The 23250-nt window shown below is 41.1% G+C and overlaps 1 protein-coding gene across 6 annotated transcripts in view; it reads right to left on the bottom strand.

Moving 5' to 3' along the window:
• Positions 1-23250, bottom strand: part of brca2 (BRCA2 DNA repair associated) — a 177147-nt gene that overhangs the window by 63267 nt on the left and 90630 nt on the right. For all 6 annotated transcript variants that reach the window (XM_068033510.1, XM_068033512.1, XM_068033506.1 and 3 more), the window contains exons 15-19: positions 21185-21375; positions 17918-18105; positions 16662-16832; positions 14685-15084; positions 4826-4981 (exon numbers count right to left, since the gene is read on the bottom strand). In XM_068033510.1, coding sequence (XP_067889611.1) covers positions 4826-4981; positions 14685-15084; positions 16662-16832; positions 17918-18105; positions 21185-21375 — 1106 coding nt within the window. The remainder of the gene's footprint in view (positions 1-4825; positions 4982-14684; positions 15085-16661; positions 16833-17917; positions 18106-21184; positions 21376-23250) is intronic.

The following is a 23250-nucleotide window of genomic DNA, read 5'->3' on the forward strand; positions in this document are numbered from 1 at the left end:
ACAGCCCTGTCTGACTCCAGATTGGATCGGGAAACTTTCCGATTCCCAGCCATTGATTGAGACTGCGCTACTGATGTTTGTGTAGAGCAGTCTGACAGGCAATGGCCGCCTTCAAGAGAATCTAACCACATTCCCTTAACATTCAACAGCACTATCAGGAACACCACCTCCTCCAGGTTCCCCTCCAAGTCACATACCCCCATTCCTTCATCATCACTGGGTCAAAATTCTGAAACTCCCTGCTCAACAGCACTGTGGGAGTACCTTCACCAAGTGGACCTCAGCAGTTTAAGGTGGCGGCTCATATCCACCTTCTCGAGAGTAATTACGGCTGGGCAATAAATGCTGGCCTTGCCAGGGATGCCCACACCCCATGAATGAATGAATTAAAAAATTCCATTACATAGAATATACAACACTGAAATAGGCCAATTAGTCTTCGATGGTGTTTACTCTCCACTCGAGTCTCCTTGCTATCTACCTCACCTCTGCCTTTCAGCATATCTTTCCATTCCTTTTTATCCCCCCTCATGTACTTACCTAATTTCCTTTCGAAAACATCTACTCTATTCGCATGCTTTATGCAGGTGAGATCAACATAAGCCATCCTATGTTCCCTCCAAGCAGGAAAGCCAATTTTTGCCAAATTACGGACAATTTTGAGAACACTTGGAATTAAATCCTAATGTTATTCAGGACTCGAATAAGAATGAAATGGGACGGACTACCCAACATCAACCTCGACACCGGACATGAAAATGGCAAATCCTGCCCAGATGACCCTGCAAAGTCCTCCTCACTAACATCTCGGGACTTCTGCCAAAATTTGGAACACCATTTGGAAGAAGCACTGATGGTATCAAGGGCACAAAATGTACCGTGGGTGGGGGACGTCAACGTCCATCATCAAGAGAGGCTAGGTAGCACCACTACTGACTGAGCTGGCCCAGTCATAAAGGACATATCAGCCAGACTGGGCCTACTACAGATGGCGACAGAACTGACAAGAGGGAAAAACCTGTTTGATCTCACGTTCATCAATCTACCTACCGCAGATCCATCTGTCCATGACAGTATTAGTAGGAATGACCACTGCACAGTTCTCGAGGAGACAAAGTCCTGTCTTCACATTGAGGACACCCTCCATCACTACCATCATGCTAAGCAGGATTGATTCATAAAAGATATAGGAACTCAAAACCAGGCCATCCCAGAGGAGCTGTGGGCCATCAGCAGAACAGTGTTCAACCACAATCTGTAACCTCATGGCCCAGCATATCCCTCAGTCTACCATTACTATCAAGCCAGGAAACGAACCTTGGTTCAATGAGGAGTGCAGGAAAGCATGCCAGGAGCAAGACCAGTCAAACGCAAAAATGATGTGCCGATCTGGTGAAGCTACAACACAGGACCACAGGCATGCTAAAAGTGAAAGTAGCAGGTTATAGACAGAGCTAAATCAATCCCACAACCAACAGATCATATCAAAGCTCTGCAAGTCCTGCCACATCCAGTCGTGAATAGTGGTCGGCAATAAACAAAGGAGGATGTTCCACAATCACCAACATCCTCAATGTGGGGAAGAACCCTGAACGTCAGTACAAAAGACAAGGCTGAAGCATTTGCAACCATCAGCAGCCAGAAATGCCAAATGGGTGACCCATCTCGGCATTCTCGAGGTCCCCAGCATCACCGATGACAGTCTTTGGCCAATTTGATTCACTCCTTGTGATATCAAGGGCTGCAGGCACTGGATACAGCAAAGGCTACGGGTCCTGACAACATGCCAGCTGTAGTAATGAAGACCTGTGCTCCAGAACTAGCTGCGCCCCTAGCCAAGCTGCTCCAGTATAGCTAAAACACTGGTATCTACCTAACAATGTGGAAGGTTATCCAGGTGTGTCCTGTCCACAAAAAGCAGGGCAAATCCAATCCAGCCAATTAATACCCCATCAGTCTACTCTGAACCATCAGCAAAGTGATGGACAGTGTTGCCGATAGTGCTATCAAGCAGCAGTTATTCAGCAATAACCTGCTCACCAATGCTCAGTTTGGGTTTTGCCAAGGACACTCAACTTGAGACCTCATTACAGCCTTGGTCCAAACATGACAAAAGTGCTGAATTCCAGAGGTGAGGGGAGTGACTGCCCTTGACATCAAGACAACATTTAACCGAATGTGGCATCAAGGCGCCCTAACCCAACTGAAGTCAATCGGAATCAAGGGGAAAACGCTCCACTACTTGGAGTCATACCAAGCATAAAGGAAGATGGTTGTGATTGTTGGAGGCCAATCATCTCAGCCCCTGGACATAGAAGCAATTGTTCCTTATGTTGTGTCCTAGGCCCAAGCATCTCCAGCTGTTTCATCAATGACCTTCCCTCCAGCATGAGATCAGAAGTGGGGATGTTTGCTGATGATTGCAGAGTGTTCAGTACCATGCGCAACTTCTCAGATACTGAAGCAATTCATGCTTGCATGCAGCAAGACCTGGACAACATTTAGACTTGGGCTGATAAATGGCAAGTAACATTCACGCCACACAAGTGCCAGGCAATGACCATCTCCAGAAAGAGAGACTCTTACCATTTCCCCTTGAGGTTTATCAGCATTACCATCACTGAATTCCCCACCATCATCATCCTGGAGATTATCAGTGACCAGAATATAAATACTTTGGCTACAAGAGCAAATCAAAGTTTTGGAATTCTGTGACAAGTAAGTTACCTCCTGACTCCCAAAAGCCTGCCCACCATCTACAAGGCACAAGTCAGGAATGTGAAGGAATATTTCCCACTTGTCTGGATGAGCGTAGCTCCAAGAACATTCAAGAAGCTTGACATCATCCAAGCCAAAGCAGCCTGCTTGATTGGCATCCCATTCACCACTTTAAACATTCACTCCACCACCATCGCCACAATGTGGCAGCAGTGTGTACCATCTACAAGATGTACTGCTGCACCTTCCCAAGGCTCCTTCAACAGCACCTTTCAAACCCGCGACCTCTACCACCTAGAAGAACAAGAGCAGCAGGTGCATGGCAACACCAACATCTGCAAGATCCCCTTCAAGTCACACACCACCCTGACCCTGGGGCGGCACAGTGGCGCAGTGGTTAGCACCGCAGCCTCACAGCTCCAGGGACCCGGGTTCGATTCCGGGTACTGCCTGTGTGGAGTTTGCAAGTTCTCCCTGTGTCTGCGTGGGTTTTCTCCGGGTGCTCCGGTTTCCTCCCACAAGCCAAAAGACTTGCAGGTTGATAGGTAAATTGGCCATTATAAATTGTCACTAGTATAGGTAGGTGGTAGGGAAATATAGGGACAGGTGGGGATGTTTGTTGGGAATATGGGATTAGTGTAGGATTAGTATAAAATGGGTGGTTGATGTTCGGCACAGACTCGGTGGGCCGAAGGGCCTGTTTCAGTGCTGTATCTCTAATCTAATCTAATCTAATCTAAATGCTGCCCTTGCCAGTGAGGCTCACATCCCATGAATGTATAAAAAAAAAACTCATCATAAAATTTTTACTGGGACCTGATTCGAACTCAAGTTTCAGAAGTTGAAGCTATGTCCCTTCCACTGAACCAAGTTTCACACTACAATCTCAGAGAAATTTAGTTTGTTAAATTACAACAGCAATTTAGAATGTATTCTAGGTGATGTCACAGCTCCACATACTATTCAAGTTTATACAGAAATTTCCCTCAAAAGAAAAAGGTTAACTATTATATTGCTAAGTAAGCATTTTAATAATAAATCACATTGGAATAAAATATCAAAATAACACATTCTGCTCATGCCCTCCCATTCAGCCATTTTGGACAAGATCCTACAATTAAAAGACCCAACTCAGTACTTAGTGGACTTGTTCATTTAACAGTGAAGACTCCCCTGCAGGCTGGCACAACCATTATTGCTCGCTGGAAGAATATGCATCACTGTTCTGTGGTTAAGTGCAGTCCTCCCCATAAAAGGTTGTGGCTGAAACATCTGACAGTCATCACCCAATCAGAATAAATGTTGTTTGACATTCACCTAGGACGTATGACCTAAAAATGCAATGCAGTCTAAGGCTGATTCTTGAAGGTTCACAACATAAACTGTGCCCTTCAACCTCCCAACACAGCAATGCATCTACTGACTACAGACCCACCAATGTCGTGCACTACCCCCAATTCCTAGATCTAATTAATCTCCAGCAATAAAGACCAAACAATCTGCCTGAACCCCATGACCGATAATCATCCCAAATGTTCTATTCCAGATAACCAGGCAATGAAGGATAGAACTGGAGCAGAATCTTTATACATACAAGCTTTAATTTAGAGACACACATTCCAAATTTGCACCTCATCACCCAACCACCACAGTATATATAGGTGCACAAGTGAATCTCCAATTAATGCCCACCACCTGAACACAATTACTCAAATACTATACAATTAACAGCAACACAAGCACAACCATGCCAAAAAAACAAGCACTCCTCTCATAAGCAATTAAAATGTACAGTGTCATATATTACATATATATTTTTGTGAATGTAAGCTTTGATAACTCATTAAAATAAAACTCTAACTTAACATCTCAAACTTATGCAATTCCTTTTTAAAGAATAGGTGTGTCTTAATTAGGCGAAAGGATCTCAGACAAATATGATAATGGATTGCAGGTCCTTGCATCCATATGCAGATAAAAACTCACTTATTTAAGGGTATTTATAACTTAGAATCTCATGTTCTATGATTTTAAATAAAGTTGTTTAGTAATTCATCTATAAAACAAGATATTCCTTTAAGCAATTTTACTGCATAATCTTTCATACCTGTATAGGGTAAATTCGAACAACAATTACATCAACACATCCAACCATTCCACCTTCACTAAACAGAGCAGATACTGGCAATGGGAAAGGTCGAGGGTCACGATGAAATCCTAGTTTAGCATACCACCGAGCAGGTCTGGTACTGTTGGCTGAAATCTAAATGGGAAAGCATGGATTATTATATTGAAATATTATGTATAATAGTCCTATTGCAATTTTATTTTAAAATTAGAAAGGAAATCTGTCATTTAGACATATTCTACACTATTCACCATTTATTTGTTTTCCTAACTTCTTTTATGGAGTACAACAATTAATGCAGCTTGCTCATAACCATTCAACACAATTACTTTCTGGCATCACATCTTACCACTGTTTAGAGCTACCCATTTGCTCCATTGCAACTTAGATGGGATTTTCAAGCAAAGGAGCAGGATGTCAAACTAGCACTTGGCAGTATTATAGAAAAGTGAACGCGCAACATCACAGACGAGTTTTGCACACATTTAATAATCTTCACAACTGCAGAAAGAGCAAACAGGATGCTCTGGAATCAATGTAAAAGTTAGTGAATTGAAGATCGATGCACTACGTACTAGTGTACATTTTTGGGTCGAGTGAAGCATAATCACGGCATGGACTGGTTGGGCCAAATGACCTGTTTCTTTGTTGTATATTCTATGCAATACTTTCTAGCAAAGGTTTGGTACTGCTAGCATTACAAACCAATTTAGTGAAATTCGCTAGCATGTACCCATTAGACGAGCTTTTTGGATATTGGAATTTGGATGACACTAACAAAGCAAGGGCATTCAAGAGTCAATATCCACCATGCAACGTGTGACCGGAGTCACATGCCAGACTGAGCACTGTTACGAGACTGCTTCTGTTTCTTTTGAAAAATATGTTTTAAGAACTTATATTTGAATTATGGACATTGAGTCATCTGGAGACTGCTGAGCTTGGTGTTTTAAAAAAAGTCAGTCAACAGAAGGTTTGGCTAATAAAGAAGTCTTACCGGAAAGCATTTGTTTTCAAGTAAAAGCAGCAGGGGTTATTTTGGATTGCAGAGGAGTAACAAGCCAAGATTTATGGTTGTCATGCGACTTGCTGAACAGTTTTAGTTTAATTTTGAACTGTAAAAGAGCCTGTTGGTGTTTAGCCAGAATACAAGAAAAAGAGTTGCTGCGTGCCTGCCAGGAGAAAACAGCTGATATCTTTCTCTCTTTAAAGAATCCCTGCATCTTTGAAGAATTCCTGCATCAAGTGTTTACTATCTCCTCCTGTATTTGAAGAAACTTTTACTGCTACATCGCTGGGATAAGACCTAAGAAAATCTCTGCTCCTGCTGTAAAGCCTGATTGGAGCTTTCTGTGCTGCATCTCTTGGAAGCCTACCCAGACTGGTCATCAACATCCCCTGGAAAGAACTGTTCTGGGAAGATCCCATTGACAGCTGCCTATTTGCCTTTGGGACACCTCACCAAAACAAAGGACTTCCTTCCATACCTTCTTTTAAGCCCAAGTGGTTTTTTTTTTAAATTCCTTCTATTTCTTTCTAACAGCTGTGAACAAAAATCTCTTTTTCCCCCGATTAACCAGTTGTGTGTGTGTGCAAGTGTGAGGGCTAGGATAAATAAGGGGTTTTAATATTGCAATTAGTGTGTATGTTTTACTTCATTATTGGTTAAAACTTGGTTTATAATAAACTGATAATTTTGTTGTTTATTAAAGAAACCTGGTTGGTGTGCTTTATTCTGGGGGAAAAATAGAGTAACTGAGTGACTGTTTTGCTCAGTGGAAAAATGTAAATATATATTGTGACTTGTGGAGAAGTGGGACTGAATTAACAGTGCACTCCTCCCGCCTGGGTCGTAACTGTAGTGAAGGCAGGTTCCCTTCCTTGAAGGACTTTAATGAACCAGTTGGGTTTTTACAACAATCCCGCAGCTTTCCTTTCTTATGTACCATTACCACTGAATGACCAATACAGACCCTATAAATATGCAGTCATTACCACTGGCACAAATCAAACCAACATGGTCATTCAGTATCATAATAGGGAAATGAGTCAGGAACCAAATATAAGGACCAAGAGCAGGAAAGTGGGATTAGGCTGGCTAGCTCTTGTTTGGGCGGCACAAACACAATAGGTCGAATGGCCTCCTTCTGAGTCATACATTCTATGATTCTATGAAGGAACCCAATGGACAAATTGTCATGAGCTAGGCAATTTAGGAGTGAAATCAGGAAACACATTTTCACACAAAGGGCAGGGGAAATCCTCTTCCTGAAAAGGTTGTGGTTGCTGGGTCAATTTAAATTTTCAAGACCAAGATCAATACATTTTTGTTAAGTAAGGATATCAAGCAATATGAAGCAAAGGTGGGTAAATGAAGCTGGGGTATAGCTCCAGCCACAGTCTAATTGAATGGTGGCACATACTTGAGGGGCTGAATAGCTTACTCTTATTCCTACAGATTACATATAATGTACAGCACAGAAAGAGGTAATTTGGTTCAGCTGGTCCATGTTGGCGTTTACGTTCCATATGAACCTCCGCCCACCCTACTTCATCCAACCCTTTCAACATATCCTTCAATTTCTTTATCCCTCATGTTTTGAACCAACTTCCCTTTTCAATGCAGCTATACTATTTTCCTGAATGTAAACATACATACTTCAGTGATCCAAAACATTTCATTCAGATTGGAAACGGCAATTATACCATGCCATTTTAGTAAAATATTGAAATTCCACATTTATCGTACAAAAAGATAATTCCAACACATGGTGAGATCCATAATTAACAGATTAAGGTTGATAAACAAAACAGAATTGATACAATGGAGAACAGGGACATGTTGAGCTGGGAGTTCTCTGCTACTTCCTGATGTGAGCTGTGTTGAATAGAGGCTGTAGTAACTGGGACAAGAGGAGACACACACCTAGGCAGAGGAGACACACACCTAGGCAGTGCTTATCACCTGCGAGTAGCCAGATGCCAGGGCAATATGACAGACGTATCATGTGAAATTTTCTCTGCCGAAATGGCGGGATCATTAGCAGGATGGGAATCCTTAGAGCTCTCCAGTGGGCTCTGCCGAGGCTCTTCAACTGAGCCATTTCATTAGCATCCTGCTTCCAGTTTCCCCAGCCAATCAGGGAGGGCAGGTAGCAGAACATGCTGGATCTGTTAAAGGATTGCTAATTAAAGGGATCATGGCGTGGGGTATAATGGCTCATCTGAACATGGATTTTTGAGGCTGCAGAAACCACAGGAATGGAGAGGAAACTTGGGAAGGCTGCTTCCCACGTCTCTCATTCTAGAGTTCCTGCTGTGGGATCTGAGGGACTCCAGTGAAGTAACATTCAGGAGAACTTTTCTGCCCAGTATGTAGCAAGTCCAACAAGAGAGGGCGCAGTTATAGACTTTATTTTAGGAAATGAAGATGGGCAGGCGAAAGGAGTAGCAGTGGGAGAGCATTTTGGTGGTAGTGATCATAATTCAGTCAGTTTTAACATAATTATGGAAAAGAACAGAGATAAAACTCGCCAACTTTAAGGGCATTTAAGTGGTCATTGGATAGACATATGGATGAAAATGGAATAGTGTAGGTCAGATGGTTTCACAGGTCGGCGCAACATCGAGGGCTGAAGGGCCTGTACTGCGCTGTAATGTTCTATGTTCTAAAACAGGAGTTAGAGTTCTCAATTGGGGCAAGGCCAATTTTATCAAACTGAGTAGTGAGTTAGCGAAAGTGGACTAGAAACAGCTACTTGAAGGTAAATCAGTGTCAGAACAGTGGGAGGCATTCAAAGGGGAGATTCAAGGGGTTCAGGGTAAACATGTTCACAAAGAAAAAGGGTGAGGTGGCCAAATCTAGAGCCCCATGGGTGTCAAGGAGCCTCCAGGGTAAGAAAAGGCAGAAAAGGGAAGCTTATGTCCGACACCGAGAACTCAATACGACAGAAAGCTGAGAGGAGTATAGAAAGTGGAGGGGTGAAATCAAAAAGGAAATTAGGAAAGAAAAGAGAGGGCATGAAAGAATATTGGTAAGCAAAATCAAGGTGAACCCAAAGATGTTTTAACAATACATTAAGAGTCAAAGGGTAACTAAGGAGAGAGTAGGGCCCATAAAAGACCAAAAAGGTAACCTACGAGTAGGAAAGCGGAAGATATTGGTACGGTTCTTAGTGAATACTTTGCGTCTGTCTTCACAAAAGAGGGGGACGATGCAAATATCGTAGTTAAGGAGGAAGAGTGTGAAGTATTGGCTGTGATAAACATAGAGAGAGAGGAAGTATTAATGGGATTAGCATCCTAGAAAGTTGATAAATCACCAGGGGCAGATAAAAAAGTATCCTAGGCGGTTAAAAGAAGCAGGAGAGGAAATAGCAGATGGTCTGACCATCATTTTCCAGTCCTCACTGGATACAGGGATGGTGCCGGAGGATTGGAGAATTGCTAACGTTGTACCTCTGTTTAAAAAGGGAGCAAAGGAGAGACTGAATAATTACAGGCCAGTCAGTCTAACCTCAGTAGTGGGCAAATTATTGGAATCTATTCTGGGAGACAGGATGAACTGTCATTTAGAAAGGCACAGGTCAATCAAAGATAGTCAGCATGGATTTATGGGAAGATCTTGTTTGACCAACTTGATCAAATTTTTTGAAAAAGTAACAAGGAAGATAGAGGAGGGTAGTGCAGTTGATGTGGTCTACATGGATTTTAGCAAAGCTTTTAACAAGGTCCCACATGGCAGACTGGTTAAAAAAATAAAATCCCATGGGATCCAAGGAAATGCAGCAAGGTGGATACAAAATTGGCTCAGTGGCAGGAAACAAAGGGTAACTGTTAACGACTGTTTTAGCGACTGGAGTGCTGTTTCCAGTGGCGTTCCGCAGTGCTCAGTACTGGGTCCCCTGCTTCTTGTGGTGTACATTAACGATTTGGACGCAAATGTAGGGGGCATGATCAAGAAGTTTGCAGACGACACAAAGATTCGCTGTGTGGTAGATAGTAAGGAGGATAGCTGTAGGCTGCAGGAAGATATTAATGGTCTGGTCAGATGGGCAGAAAAGTGGCAAATGGAATTCAACTTGGAGAAGTGTGAGGTGATGCATTTGGGGAGGTCAAACAAGGCAAAGGAATAAAAACAAGAAATGCTGTAAATACTCAGCAGGTCTGGCAGCATCTGTGGAGAGAGAAGCAGAGTTAACATTTCAGGTCAGTGACCCTTCTTCGGAACTAGCAAATATTAGAAATGTAAAAGGTTATAAGCAAGTAAAGCGGGGGTGGGGCAAGAGATAACAAAGGAGAAGGTGTAAATAGGACAAGGTCACAGAATAGCTGATCAGAAGGTCATGGAACAAAGGCAAACAAAATATTAAAAAGGCAAAGGGATACACGATTAATGGGAAAATACTAAGAAGTGTAGAGGAAGTAAGGGACGTTGAAGTGAATGTCCTCAGATCCCTGAAGGTAGCAGGACAGGTCGATAAAGTGGTTAAGAAGCCATATGGAATCCTTTCCATTATTACCCAAGGTGTAGAATACAAGAGCAGGGAGGTTATGCGGGAACTGTATAACTCATTGGATAGGCCACAACTTGAGTACAATGTACAGTTCTGGTCACCTCATTACAGAAAGGATGTAATTGCACTGGAGAGGGTACAGAGGAGATTTATGAGAATGTTGCCAGGACTGGAAAAATGCAGCTATGAGGAAAGATTGGATAAGCGGGGTTGTTTTCCTTGGAACAGAGAAGGCTGAGGGGAGATCTGATTGAAATGTACAGAATTTTGAGGAGCCTGGATAGAGTGGAGGTGAAAGGTCTGTTCACCTTAGCAGAAAGGTCAATGACGAGGGGGCACAGATTTAAAGCGATTGGTAGAAAAATGAGAGAGGAGATGAGGACAAACTGCTTGAAAGGATAGTTGATGCAGAGACCCTCAACTCATTCAAAAGGAGTCTGGATTTGCACGTCAAGTGCCGTAAGCTGCAGGGCTACGGACCAAACACTGGAAGGTGGGATTAGAACAGGTGGATCGTTTCTCGGCTGGCACAGACATGATGGGCCAAGTGGCCTCTTTCTGTGCCTTAAACTTTCTATGATTCTAAACTTTCTAAGGACTGGAGGAAGAGGACAACCTCTTCAACCAAGCAGGCGTGGATGGAAGTGGCTGAGAAAGTTAGCAGAAGTGTGGCATAATCTTCACTTAACAAATCAATGCTGACTGTGCTTGATTAATCTGCACCTTTCTAAATGACGATTAATATAGAATTTTTCACAATAATTTGCCCACCACGGAGGTTAGGCTGAGTGAGTGACTTGTAATTACTCAGTCTATCCCTTTCTCCCTTTTTAAAGAACAGTACAATGTTAGCAGTCCTCCAGCATCACTTGCGTAATCAGAGAGGACTGGAAAACGATAGTCAGATCCTCCACTATTTCCTCCCTTGCTTCTATTGGCAGTCTAGATACATTTCATCCAGGCCTGGTAATATATCACTTTCAAAGATACTAAACCCCTTAATATTTCCTCTCTCACTATGTTTATCCCATCCAATATTTCACATTCCCCCTTAACTGCAATGTCTGTGTCGTTTCCCCCTCTTGTGTGAACCTCTTGTGTGAAGACAGGCACAAAATATTCATTAACAACCAAGCCCACATCATCCGTCTCCAGAGGTAGGAAGAATGAGGAAAAGCAATATAAACTAAAGGATACAAATCTAAAGCTGGTGCAGGAACAGAGAAATCTGCAGGGTATACATGCAGAAATCATTGGAGGTGGCAGGGCTGGTTGAAAAAGTGGTTAAAAAGCTACACGAGATCCTAGGCTTTATAAGTAGAGACAGAGTTTGGAAAACACTTGTTTGGCCTAAACTGGAGTATTGTATCCTATTCTGGGCACTGCAGTTTAGGAAGGGTGTAAAGGATTTCGAGAGGGTGCAGAAAAGGTTTACAAGAAAGGTTCCAGGGATGAGGGACTTCATTTAAGTTGATAGATTAGAGAAGCTGTGGTTGTTTTCCTGAGAGAAAAGAAGGTTGAGGAGATTTGATAGAGGTGTTTAAAATCATGACAGGTCTAGACAGAGTAGATAGAGAGAAATCATTCCCATTGACAGAAGGGTCGAGAATTTGAGGATAGCGATTTAAGGAGATTGGAAAACACTGCCTGAAAGGGTGGTCGAGGCAGATTCAATCACGACTTTCAAGAGGAAAAATACGGAGGCCGATGGGGAAAAGGTGGGGAAATGGGACTAGCTGAGATGCTCTTTCAGAGAGCATGCACGGGCAAGATGGGCCTAACAGTCTTCTGTGCTATAACCATTCTGTGATTTTTATAGTTCCTCTAATCTGGACAGAGTGCACTGAGGATCCAGGACCTCAGGAGAGTGGGAAAGGTGAGTGGCACTGCAATTTCAGGTGCCAAGCCCAGCATTCTCCTGCACAGCACTCCTCAGGACACAACATGCAGATGCACTCATTCCTCTCTCTCTCCACGCACCTCACATTCCCATCTAAGCAGTCAACACTCATCCTATTGCCTTCTCACACCCATGCCTCACAGTCACCCTCCACAAATATTGTCCTTTAGAGAGGGTTCAGAAAAGATTTACAATAATTCCAGGGATGAGGGACTTCAGTTACGTGGATAGACTGCAGAAGCTGGTGTTGTTCTCCCTTGAGAAGGGTGAGAGGAGATTTCAGAGGTGTTCAAAATCATGAGAGGTCTGGACAGGGTAGATAGGGAAAAACTGTTCCCATTGGTGGAGGGATCATGAACATGGCATCACAGATTTAAGGTAATTGGAAAAGGAAGCAATAGTGACATTTAGAAAAACTTTTTCACGCAGCAAATGGTAAGGACCTGGAATGCACTGCCTGAGTGCGGTGGAGGCAGGTTCAATCAAGGCATTCAAAAGGAAATTAGACTGTTATCGGAAAAGAAAAAAATGTGCAGGGCTATTTGGAAAGGGTGAGGGAGCAGGTCCAGCTGAGCTACTCTTGCAGAAGGCTGACAGAGACATGAAGAATGGCCTCCTTCTGTGCCGTGATCATTCTATGATTTTTACCTGCTCTCCACATAAATTATTTCTCATAACTCTCTGCTTTGTCTCCTTGCAGGAGAAGAGAGTACACAGGGAGGCGGTGGCGTGGTGGTAATGTCACTGAACTAGCAATCTAGAGGCCCATGCTAATGCCCTGCAGAAGCAGATTCAAAGCCCACCACGGTAGCGGGTGGAATTTAAATTTGATTAACAAATTCAATTAATTCATTACAAAAATCTGGAATTGAGAGCTAGTCTCAGTAATGGTGCCATGATACTATCGATGGTCATAAAAACCCATCTGGTTCATTAATGTCCAAAAGGGAAGGAAATCTGCCCTCCTTACTTGGTCTGGCCTACATGTGACTCCAGACCACAGCAATGTGGTTGACTCTTAACTGTACTCTGAAATGGCCTAGTAAGCCACTCACTTGTCAAGGGTAATTAGGGATGGGAAACAAATGCTTACCAGCTACGCACACATCCAATGAACAAATAAAAAAAAAACTGGGCGAGAGTCAAAGACCCTGGGGGAGGGCTCCCATGAATGGCACCTTAAATGAAACTGCCAATGTGTCCATTTGGTCTTGCTCCAGGAAGCTACAGATGTCAGCAATGACCTGCTGTGAAAAGCTGAGCCTCCTGAGACACTTGTGCTCATAAGTCAATAGAGATGATCCAATGCCTGTGGATCCTGTGTTGGGGGTTTCACCTCCTTGGAGCTGGATCTCTGTGTCCATTCCCTCTACCCTATGTAGTGGCATGTGGCTGAGGAAAAGACATCTTGTGCTGTTCCTCTTGCTCTTTAATCAAAAGTGCAAGAAAGAGCTGCAATAGCTGACCCCATGTGTGGTGAAGCCTGGCAGCAGGGAAGTGAAGCTGAAGTTGAGTGAAGTGCAAGACAGGTGAAGTGACTTTGAAGAAGTTGGCAATCAGAAGAGGGGTAAGACAATGTCGGGCTTCCGACCCAACGTCACTTTTAAAGGACACAAAAACAAGAAATGCTGGAATCACTCAGCAGGTCTGGCAGCATCTGTGGAAAGAGAAGCAGAGTTAACGTTTCGGGTCAGTGACCCTTCTTCGGAACTGACAAATATTAGAAAAGTCACAGATTATAAACAAGTGAGGTGGGGGTTGGGCAAGAGATAACAAAGGAGAAGGTGCAGATTGGACCAGGCCACATAGCTGACCAAAAGGTCACGGAGCAAAGGCAAACAATATGTTTGCCTTTGCTCCGTGACCTTTTGGTCAGCTATGTGGCCTGGTCCAATCTGCACCTTCTCCTTTGTTATCTCTTGCCCAACCCCCACCTCACTTGTTTATAATCTGTGACTTTTCTAATATTTGTCAGTTCCGAAGAAGGGTCACTGACCCGAAACGTTAACTCTGCTTCTCTTTCCACAGATGCTGCCAGACCTGCTGAGTGATTCCAGCATTTCTTGTTTTTGTTTCAGATTTCCAGCATCCGCAGTATTTTGCTTTTATGTCATTTTTAAAGGATTTAACTTCCCTCATGCACCCAAAACTGCCCCTATCCTCCCTGTTACAGTTATTGGACGAGATGGATGAATAGAATAAAACTGTAGCAAAACCACAGAAAAGTTACGGCACAGAAAGAGACCATTCAGCCCATCGTGTCTGTGCTGGCTGAAAATACTAGTGATGCCAACCATCTTCCCACAATAAGAAAAACTACTGAGCAAATGTCATATAAAACAAAACTATCAAGTATATTTAAAAATTAATTATTGCAACAATTTGTTCAGTTATCACTGTTTATTCATTCTTTCATCCTTACCTTTATCATGAGTGATTCCGGAGCTTCTAGAGGTGTACAAGCATCCTGTGACCCGATAAGTTCTGCCCCATGAACAATAATCTTTTGACCAACTACAAGTCTTCTTTTCTGTAACAGTGATGTGAGTGGAACATCCAGAAGGGCCTTCATTCCATACCATCCATCCGTGACTTCAATAACTCCTAAGGGTATATCCTTCTTTGTTTCTATGGCACTCTTTTCAGTTACAGTTTTAGACAGTTTAACTGCATCATTGGGATTATGGTCATTTTGGAATGATTTTGTACCCATTGATATTATTTGAGAAACACAAACCACAAGTGTTTTTGCTGCTACATCATCCCTCTCCATAATTTTTTTGAAGGCAGATCGATGACACTGATCAATCTCCACATCATACCTGTAATGCCAAAATTACAAAGTTATATTTGCATATTTGAACATTTTCAACTGGCATTTACTCAAAATTCATCCTACAAACCAAAAACACAGTCAAAACTCATCCCTTCTAATTAAAACTTTGAGGACATCAATTTCAACGATAATTTCTTAAAGAAGGGACTATAAACTTAGGAGTAAAGTAAGTGTCTGAAAGAACAAATGTGCAATTTTATACTGCCTCTTCACATGCTGGAAGAACAAAGAGGGAAGTTAGAGGAAATTTTTCATGCAACGGATTACCAGAAATATGAAATTCATGACCACAAGTGGCTATTGAAGCCAAGTCAATTACATGCAAGGACAATGGAGGCAAGGCAATGGAGGAGGACGTTATAGAGAGATTAAGGACGAGGAGGAGGGATAAAGCATCATGGCCAGTGATAGAGAATGGTGTTTATGACTTCAGTTAGCTTTGTGTTTCACTTGTGCAAACCTTCCCCTGCCCATTTGATTCCTGGTCCTAGTTAAAATTGGGGGTAAAGTAGAACTTGTATTCAGATTGATTTCTGATCATTACTCTGCCCCTCTTAAGGTATCATTGAGTACAGATTAAAACAAATTCTAAAAGGACCATATAAATCAAGTTTTCTCAAGGAATAAAATCCACTTATCTATGGCTATTCCAGTAATAGATTAGGACTTGCTTTAAACCATTTAAGCTTACACTCAGGGGAGGTTACTTAATTGTTTTACCATTTTTACAACTGTGTTACATAAACAGTTAAAACTGCACATTTTTAAAACTATAGTAAATTTCTCTTACGTCAACATAACAATGACTCCTCTTCAAGAGTAATTCATTGGATATGATGCACTTCAGAACATTGTGAGGGCTCAATAAATGCTAGAAATATGCAAGTTCTTTCTTTTAAGTCTATAACTATCCCCCTTTTTACACAGAGGTATACAGTAGAAATAAACCCCATTACAAAAGTTATCGCATCCAATATGGAATAATGGCATGACAAGATTCGGTTTACAACAACAACTTGCATTTATACAGCCCCTTTAATATAGTAAAACGTCCCAAGGAGCGTCAAATGAAATTTGACACCAAGCAACATAAGGAGATATTAGGAGAGATGACCAAAAGCTTAAACAGGTAGGTTTTAAGGAGCATCTTAAAAGAATAGAGAGAGAGAGAGAGAGAGAGATGGAGAGGTTTAGGGAGGAAATTCCAGAGTTTTGGGGTGAGGCAGCTAAAGGCATGGATGGCAATGGATAAGCCATTAAAATCGAGGATGCTCAAGAGGACAGAATTGCAAGAGTACAGAGATCTTGAAGTGTTGTAGGGCTGGCGGAGGTTAAAGATAGGGAAGGAGAAAGGTCACAGAAGGATTTGAAACATGAGAACTTTAAAATGGAGGCATTGCAGAGTGGGAGCCCAAGTAGCCCAGCATGAATGGGACTTGGTGCAAGTTAAGATGAAGGCAGCTGAGTTTCAAAGATTCAGCTTCAGGAGAAACAAAAAAAAATTATAAATATAAAGAACTTGCTTAGAAACAAGATTATATACTTAAGTGAAGTAGACTATACCTGTATTTAAGATGCAGAAGGATTGTTTCTGGTGTTAGGCACCTGCTGCCAAACTCTTGGGGGAAAGTTGCCTCCATAGCTGCAAATTTCCACACTAACCACTTGTAATGGTTGTAGGCCCAAGCTTCAGTGATTAGCTTAGGATCTACGCCGGGGGTATCTAGAAGAGCTCTGGGGGGGCGGGGGGGAAAAGAAAACTTATCAAATTACAGCACATCTAATGTAAGGCGACCATACATCCCCGTTTTCTGGGGACAGTCCTGGGTGGGGTACTGTATCCCTGGGAAAACAATGTCCCCATAAGAGTTCTTTGTTCACAAAACTCTCCCTCAAATACCCAAACTTTTATTTTCTCATGTTGAAATAGGTCTACTGTATAAGTGAGATACCGCACAGAGTATCGAGTATAAGTCACTTGGGATAAAGGTATCTGTTAAATGTCTAAATAATAATATTAATACTAAATGCGTGAAGGGGGAAATCTCCAGAATGTTTTTATTATTACCATTAGCTATAACATACATGGTATAGCACTACTTTGCTATAGATAGAACACTGACTAAATGGCATGACTTAGAACACACACACGCAAGATTCAAGTTGGTGTAAATGAAAATGGCATTGTCAAAAAAATCGTAATTGTTGCTTTAAACAATCAGCTTCAAATATTCACAACCAATCTGTCAGTTTAATGGATGCACATTTATACTACAAATGCAAAATAAGCATGCATTTAATTACTGCAAATGCGATGTCACATTACTGAAGCATATTTCAACACTGTTTATAAATAACACAATAACACTATGTAACATCAATTTTTGTACCCACTGCCTAGATGGCCTAGTCTGTGTATGCACAAAATTGCCAAAACAAAAAGTAATAGAACATGAACTAGCACATGCTCTAAGAGCACCTTTATGTATAATGGTACCTTCGTGTTCTTTTATAGATGTCCTGCCTCCATTCAAAATGGGAAATACTGACCAAATGGTTGGTCAAGCAACTTACTTCCCTGCCTTTGCCAATCTATTCTTGAGATGTTAGGGCAGCATAAGTTCACCATCAGATTTTCTCTTTTTTAAAAAAAAATTTTGCTTTGGAAGTTCCCACAGCATATCAAACAGAGTGCAAACTTGCAGAGCAGGTAACAACAGAGGTGTATTTACATGTCATAGTGCATTTAAAATATTTTTTTTATCTCTAGCATTGAAGGAAATGATAAACCTACACACACACACAATATAAAATCTAACCTGTAAAATTCAGATTTTCCTGCCATCCCACTGTCATCGGGTATAAGCCAACCCCCATCTGCAAGTTGCATGCCATTGCCAGCTTTAAACAATTCCTCGCTGAAAAATTCTCGACTGTTGATCTGGAATGATTCTGCAGTTTCTGCTCGTACCCCCAAAGTACTTCTGCTGACTCCGTAAGTGTATAACTGGCGAAAATAAACAACATATTTAAACTATTCAGCCATTTAATATATTCTCATCTCTAAATGGGCGGCGCAGTGGTTAGCACCGCAGCCTCACAGCTCCAGTGACCCGGGTTCGATTCTGGGTACTGCCTGTGCGGAGTTTGCAAGTGCTCCCTGTGACCATTTGAGTTTTCGCCGGGTGCTCCGGTTTCCTCCCACAGCCAAAGACTTGCAAGTTGATAGGTAAATTGGCCATTATAAATTGCCCCTAGTATAGGTCGGTGGTAGGGGAAGGTGGGGATGTGAGAGGGTACTGGGATTAATATAGAATTAGTATAAATGGGTGGTTGATGGTCGGCACAGACTCGGTGGGCCAAAGGGCCTGTTTCAGTGCTGTATCTCTAAATAAATAAATTATTTCCAGGCAGATGAAATGGGAAGAAACTGGAAGAAAATGGCTGATAAGATTTGGACCGAGGGCTTCCCCACACTTCTTAAACATTATCCACTAGCTTAGGTCCCTCTATTCCAAGGATAACACTGGCCTTAGCATAAATTATACACTTTCCTACTATCTGATCACTCTACTGTTCACTTTATAACCTCAAATTAAATGTTTTTAACCGGGTGTGCCCAAATTACGGGCCACGTGACAATCTGGTCCACAAAGCACAAGCAACTCAGTTCTTTTTCTACTGAGGATGGCACTGCATATTTGTCATTTCTGAAGTTAAATTTGCATTGAAATAAAGAATGGAAAATATGTATGCTCAAAACATCCTCCCCAAATTTAGTTTTAACTAGTTTTCCCCCCCTTTTTTTTTTAAATTTCCTCAGAGTAAGCATCACACAAGGAGTCTCCAAGGAGACTATTTGCATTTCTACAAAGCTGCCCAGCCATGACAATCAGTAGATGGCATGCAAGACTAGTTTTGAGTGAAGTCCTCACACTCCTGTTCTCTATCTGGAACAGTCTAGACTATGTCCTACCAAAGTCTGAGATCAGCAACTCATGAAATTGTGGGAGCAATTCCACATAATATCTCAGTGGAAAGGGGCCGAAACCCCAGCATGCCAAGTCTATATTTGAAATATGCAGTGGCAACTTGAGAAAATAAATATAAAGAAATTACAAAAAAAAAATTTGAAATTGGAACATTTTATATATATATAGCATATATATTTAATATAGAGTTTACAATTTATTTTGTAACTCCATTGTTTTGTCAATGTTGTAGGTGCTGCAATTTGAGCTATCTAAATTTTGCATGTTTAAATTGTAGGATATAAATAAAATAACTGTACCCAAGGATACTTGTTCTGAAAAAATGACTTCCTAGTGTCCAATGCCTTATGCTATGCTAAAATGACTATGCATAAGGTGATGTAAACACAATTCCAAATACAGTATTTTCGCTTACAAAAAAAGCCTAAAATTGACAACATATACAATCAGTACAGTATCAACTAAAAATGTTCAACTATGCCTGGACATTTAGTTTAAGTAGGGCAGATCCTGAAAATGAAGAGTGATTGGGTTTCTTGTCTCTTATGGTTTTGGTACTCATTTTCTTAATGTCATTTAAATCGTCTCTGCATATTGTATAAGTTAGTTAGGTATAGCACTTATCCCCAAACCCCACCAACTTCTCTCCTTAAGCTTCTGATCAGTTTTTCTCTATTTCCCCAACTGCTTATCTAAATTAATTGCATCGCAACCACACCACAGCTTCATTATTGCCTGTTGTTTTCTTGATGAATAATGAAGTTTATGTAGCTGTGTTAGGTAACTAAAAAGGTCTGGGTTTATGCGCATCCCAAAGGAGACCAGGGATTTAATCTGTGTGGCACTAGATATAGTCATACGCTTGCTTTTCACTTCCTCCTCCAGTCCCGTACTATTTTTGCACCCATTAAATTTTATTTTGTCAGTACGGAGAGGTGCAGCACCAACTTGGACGAAGTTGCTGAATTAATTTTTTTTTTCAAGAATCAGTGATCAAATACCATTTGCGTATTTATAAAAATGACTTGGATACAGAAACCAGTTGTAATAAACCTGTTGTATTTGTAGATACATTAAAATGGGAAGTGCAGTGGGGATGGAGGATGCAGGTAATTTTCTGCAAAAATATTTAGTTGACACAATCAAATGAGAAATTACATTTAAGGGCAAATTCACCAATCCTCCACTCTTAGTGGAAGCCATGTTTGAAGAAAGCGTGGTTTGGAGAATTGGCACTATGATATTATAGCTTATCTACAAGCACAATCTCGGAGTGCAGTTCACCACTGCGAGCACGGGACCCGTGAATTTATTCTTCTGTAATACAAAATATCAAATAATGAGATATAGAATAAGCAGCAAAGGAATACACTGAAGGGAGAAGAAATAAGGAAAAGTATGGAATGTATCTGGACAAAATCGTGTCATTTTCATGTCAAGTCAATGGAGGAGCAATGACAAAGTACAATGTTGGGATACAGGTCCAGTAGACTGTATGTCTGCACATCTTATGCTTGGGCTTCATAATGCACAGGCCTAAGTACAGCTCAATTGCAATCTACAGTTTTGGTCACCAGACTTCAAGAAGGATATATCCACATTAGATCCAGATGCAAAGAACTGCAAAAATGAATAATCCCTAATGCAAAAGGGATAGTTAAGGAAGGAAGATTAGAGACCTACAATCCAGACAGAGGCAAATAGGATCACAGTGAAGTAAACAACCATATTGTATAGTACTGATGTTAACACAGAATATGGCTTCCAGTTAAGTCAGACCAGTACCAGAGAACATAAATACATGGAAAAATCTTTGTCCAAGGGGTGATGATCTTTTGGAATAATCTAACAAGATAGTAGACAGTCAGTCAGTTAATTCAAGTTCGATTGAGTGTTGCTTAGTTCGGTGAGTTACAATACCAAAAGGACAGGTTTCAATTAAATACGTGCTCCATGGCCCAGTGCTAACATTCCTTAGTGTGATGAGCTCAAAATTTAACTTGGCTTTCAGGAGTATTCTGTGAATTGTTGCCTATAATACATTAATTTATATTTGAATTTAAGAAAAATCAATTATTGCAATGCAGTTTGTACCTGTTCTTCTGTAAAAGGTGTTGGAACTTTGCCTTCAACTGCTGCATGAAGAGATACCCTTGGTGCACCAGATGTTTTAGTCCTGTACAGACTCCCTGGCTGTGGACGAATAGTTTGCCGTCGCTTCTTTATTAATCTCATTTCCTGTAGATCCCTTGCACAACTCCAATTCTGAAATATTCTTGAGAAACCTGTGAACAACATCAAAATTAAGTACTTGTAGGCAGACCAGAAAAGGTTCATTATCGAGTCACCCTTTCTATGCAGCCTACGACTGCTGACAGGTCCAGGGACATTGCTTTCTCTTAAGGCCAACAAGTTTCTTTCGAAGCTCATCCATTGAGACACAGAAATAAGCTGTAATCATTTTAAATAATTCCCACATTTTATTTAAATGTTAAAAAAATTATAACACCTGAAACTCTATGGCCCATCATCTTAACTTCTTCCTTTCCCATTCTCAATCCAATTTTTATCATTTTTAATTTTAAGAGATGGAGAATGTTTAGAAAACCTGGGTTATCACTGAGCAAAAAAACTTTTGTGGGATATTTATTGTCTTGAGTTCAAATCCCAAAACAGTTGCACCAATTTTTGATTTGCAATTGCGCAAAAACCCAGGACATCTCCTGGTCTCGATACAGTTAAAACAAAGATTCACTAGAGAAAACATAGCATAGGCTCTGACAGATTGAGATGGGCGTGATTGATAATTGCATCAGATATATATTTGTATATTGTACTTCTATACCTAATTGGTCTATTTGGTTCCATAAAACTACTGTTAATTGGATTCTTCCTGCAGTATTTGGCTAAGAAAGGATGCTCTGCTCACAGATCAATGCAAAGACTAGTACCCTATGTATCTTTTAATGTTATATTTATTTGACAGTAGTATTAAAGTGAAAACATGTAGTTCTGAATCCTATTAATGTTTTAATGGTCTTTGGTCTGCGACATTTTTAAAGGAACTTGGGCTATATTTTGACAGAACTGCAGCCGGCTAATAGTCAATCTGAAGCCAAACGTTGAGATAGTCAGTAGACTGTATGAATACAGATAGTCAAGTAAAGGAATAGTGCTTGATGGTTCAATGTCATGTTTTGGGATTTTTAAAATAGTAAAGATTTTCTTGGGTTCAGTGTCGCTATCCACCTCTGCAAGAACTTGCATCCGCTACTTTCCATCATCCATCTTTTTCATCCCTATATCCAGGCGAACAATAGCAAGACCCAGGCATTTCAATGGAGAACACTTTCCCTGTACACTGAGCACATGATTCTCCCCATTTTGAGAAAAGATATTCTTGCAGACCAAGACTCAGGCTCTGAAATAACAAATGGTTTTATTTACTTATTGAAAAAAAAAGGTGAATGAACAGTCATGATGCATTTCTCTACTACCCTTGCTACATATAAGACATCACTCGCTTTCTCTCTAAACATCAACTTCAAAACATTGCGCCATAGAACATTACAAATAGGTGGTAAGTGGTGTGGGTAGCTTCTACTTTTCACCTCCCAAGTGACCGCAGATAGTGTTCTGTTAAAAATGGTGTGTAGGACCCAGAGTGTTTTTAGGGTCAAATAAACAAATAAACGATAGGTTTTCTCATAGATTTTTTTAAAAAAAACTATTTTTAAACAATTCCCGAAATAGTTGCTACATCACCCTCACATGCATTCTCACACACATGAATACGCAAGAATAGATAGACAGACAGGAAAGGGTAGGTTGCAATTCAAGTCCAAATTACTGTACAACAGTCCGTAGCTTAACGAAGCTTCCGTGTTTCTTTCAGGAGAAAATTTTATAACTGTGTTGCAGGCCTGAATGTTCCTTGTCTGGGAGGGCTGAAGTAGTCTCCTGTGGTTAAAACTCAACCCGAAGCTGGTGGTGTGAATCTGGTGTAGTTTCACAGATGGACAGTCTCAAAGTCACCTTGCAATTTCTCTGCTGCAGTGGTTGTTCAAGTTGTTATTCAGCAGAGTCCTTCAGCTTAGCTGGGCCGTATCTCAGCCTTAGGCTGGAACTGTCTTTCTGTGGTCTTTGGTTGATCTCCACTC

Source organism: Heterodontus francisci, chromosome 6 (assembly GCF_036365525.1).
Source record: "Heterodontus francisci isolate sHetFra1 chromosome 6, sHetFra1.hap1, whole genome shotgun sequence".
Classification (NCBI taxonomy): Eukaryota; Metazoa; Chordata; class Chondrichthyes; order Heterodontiformes; family Heterodontidae; genus Heterodontus; species Heterodontus francisci.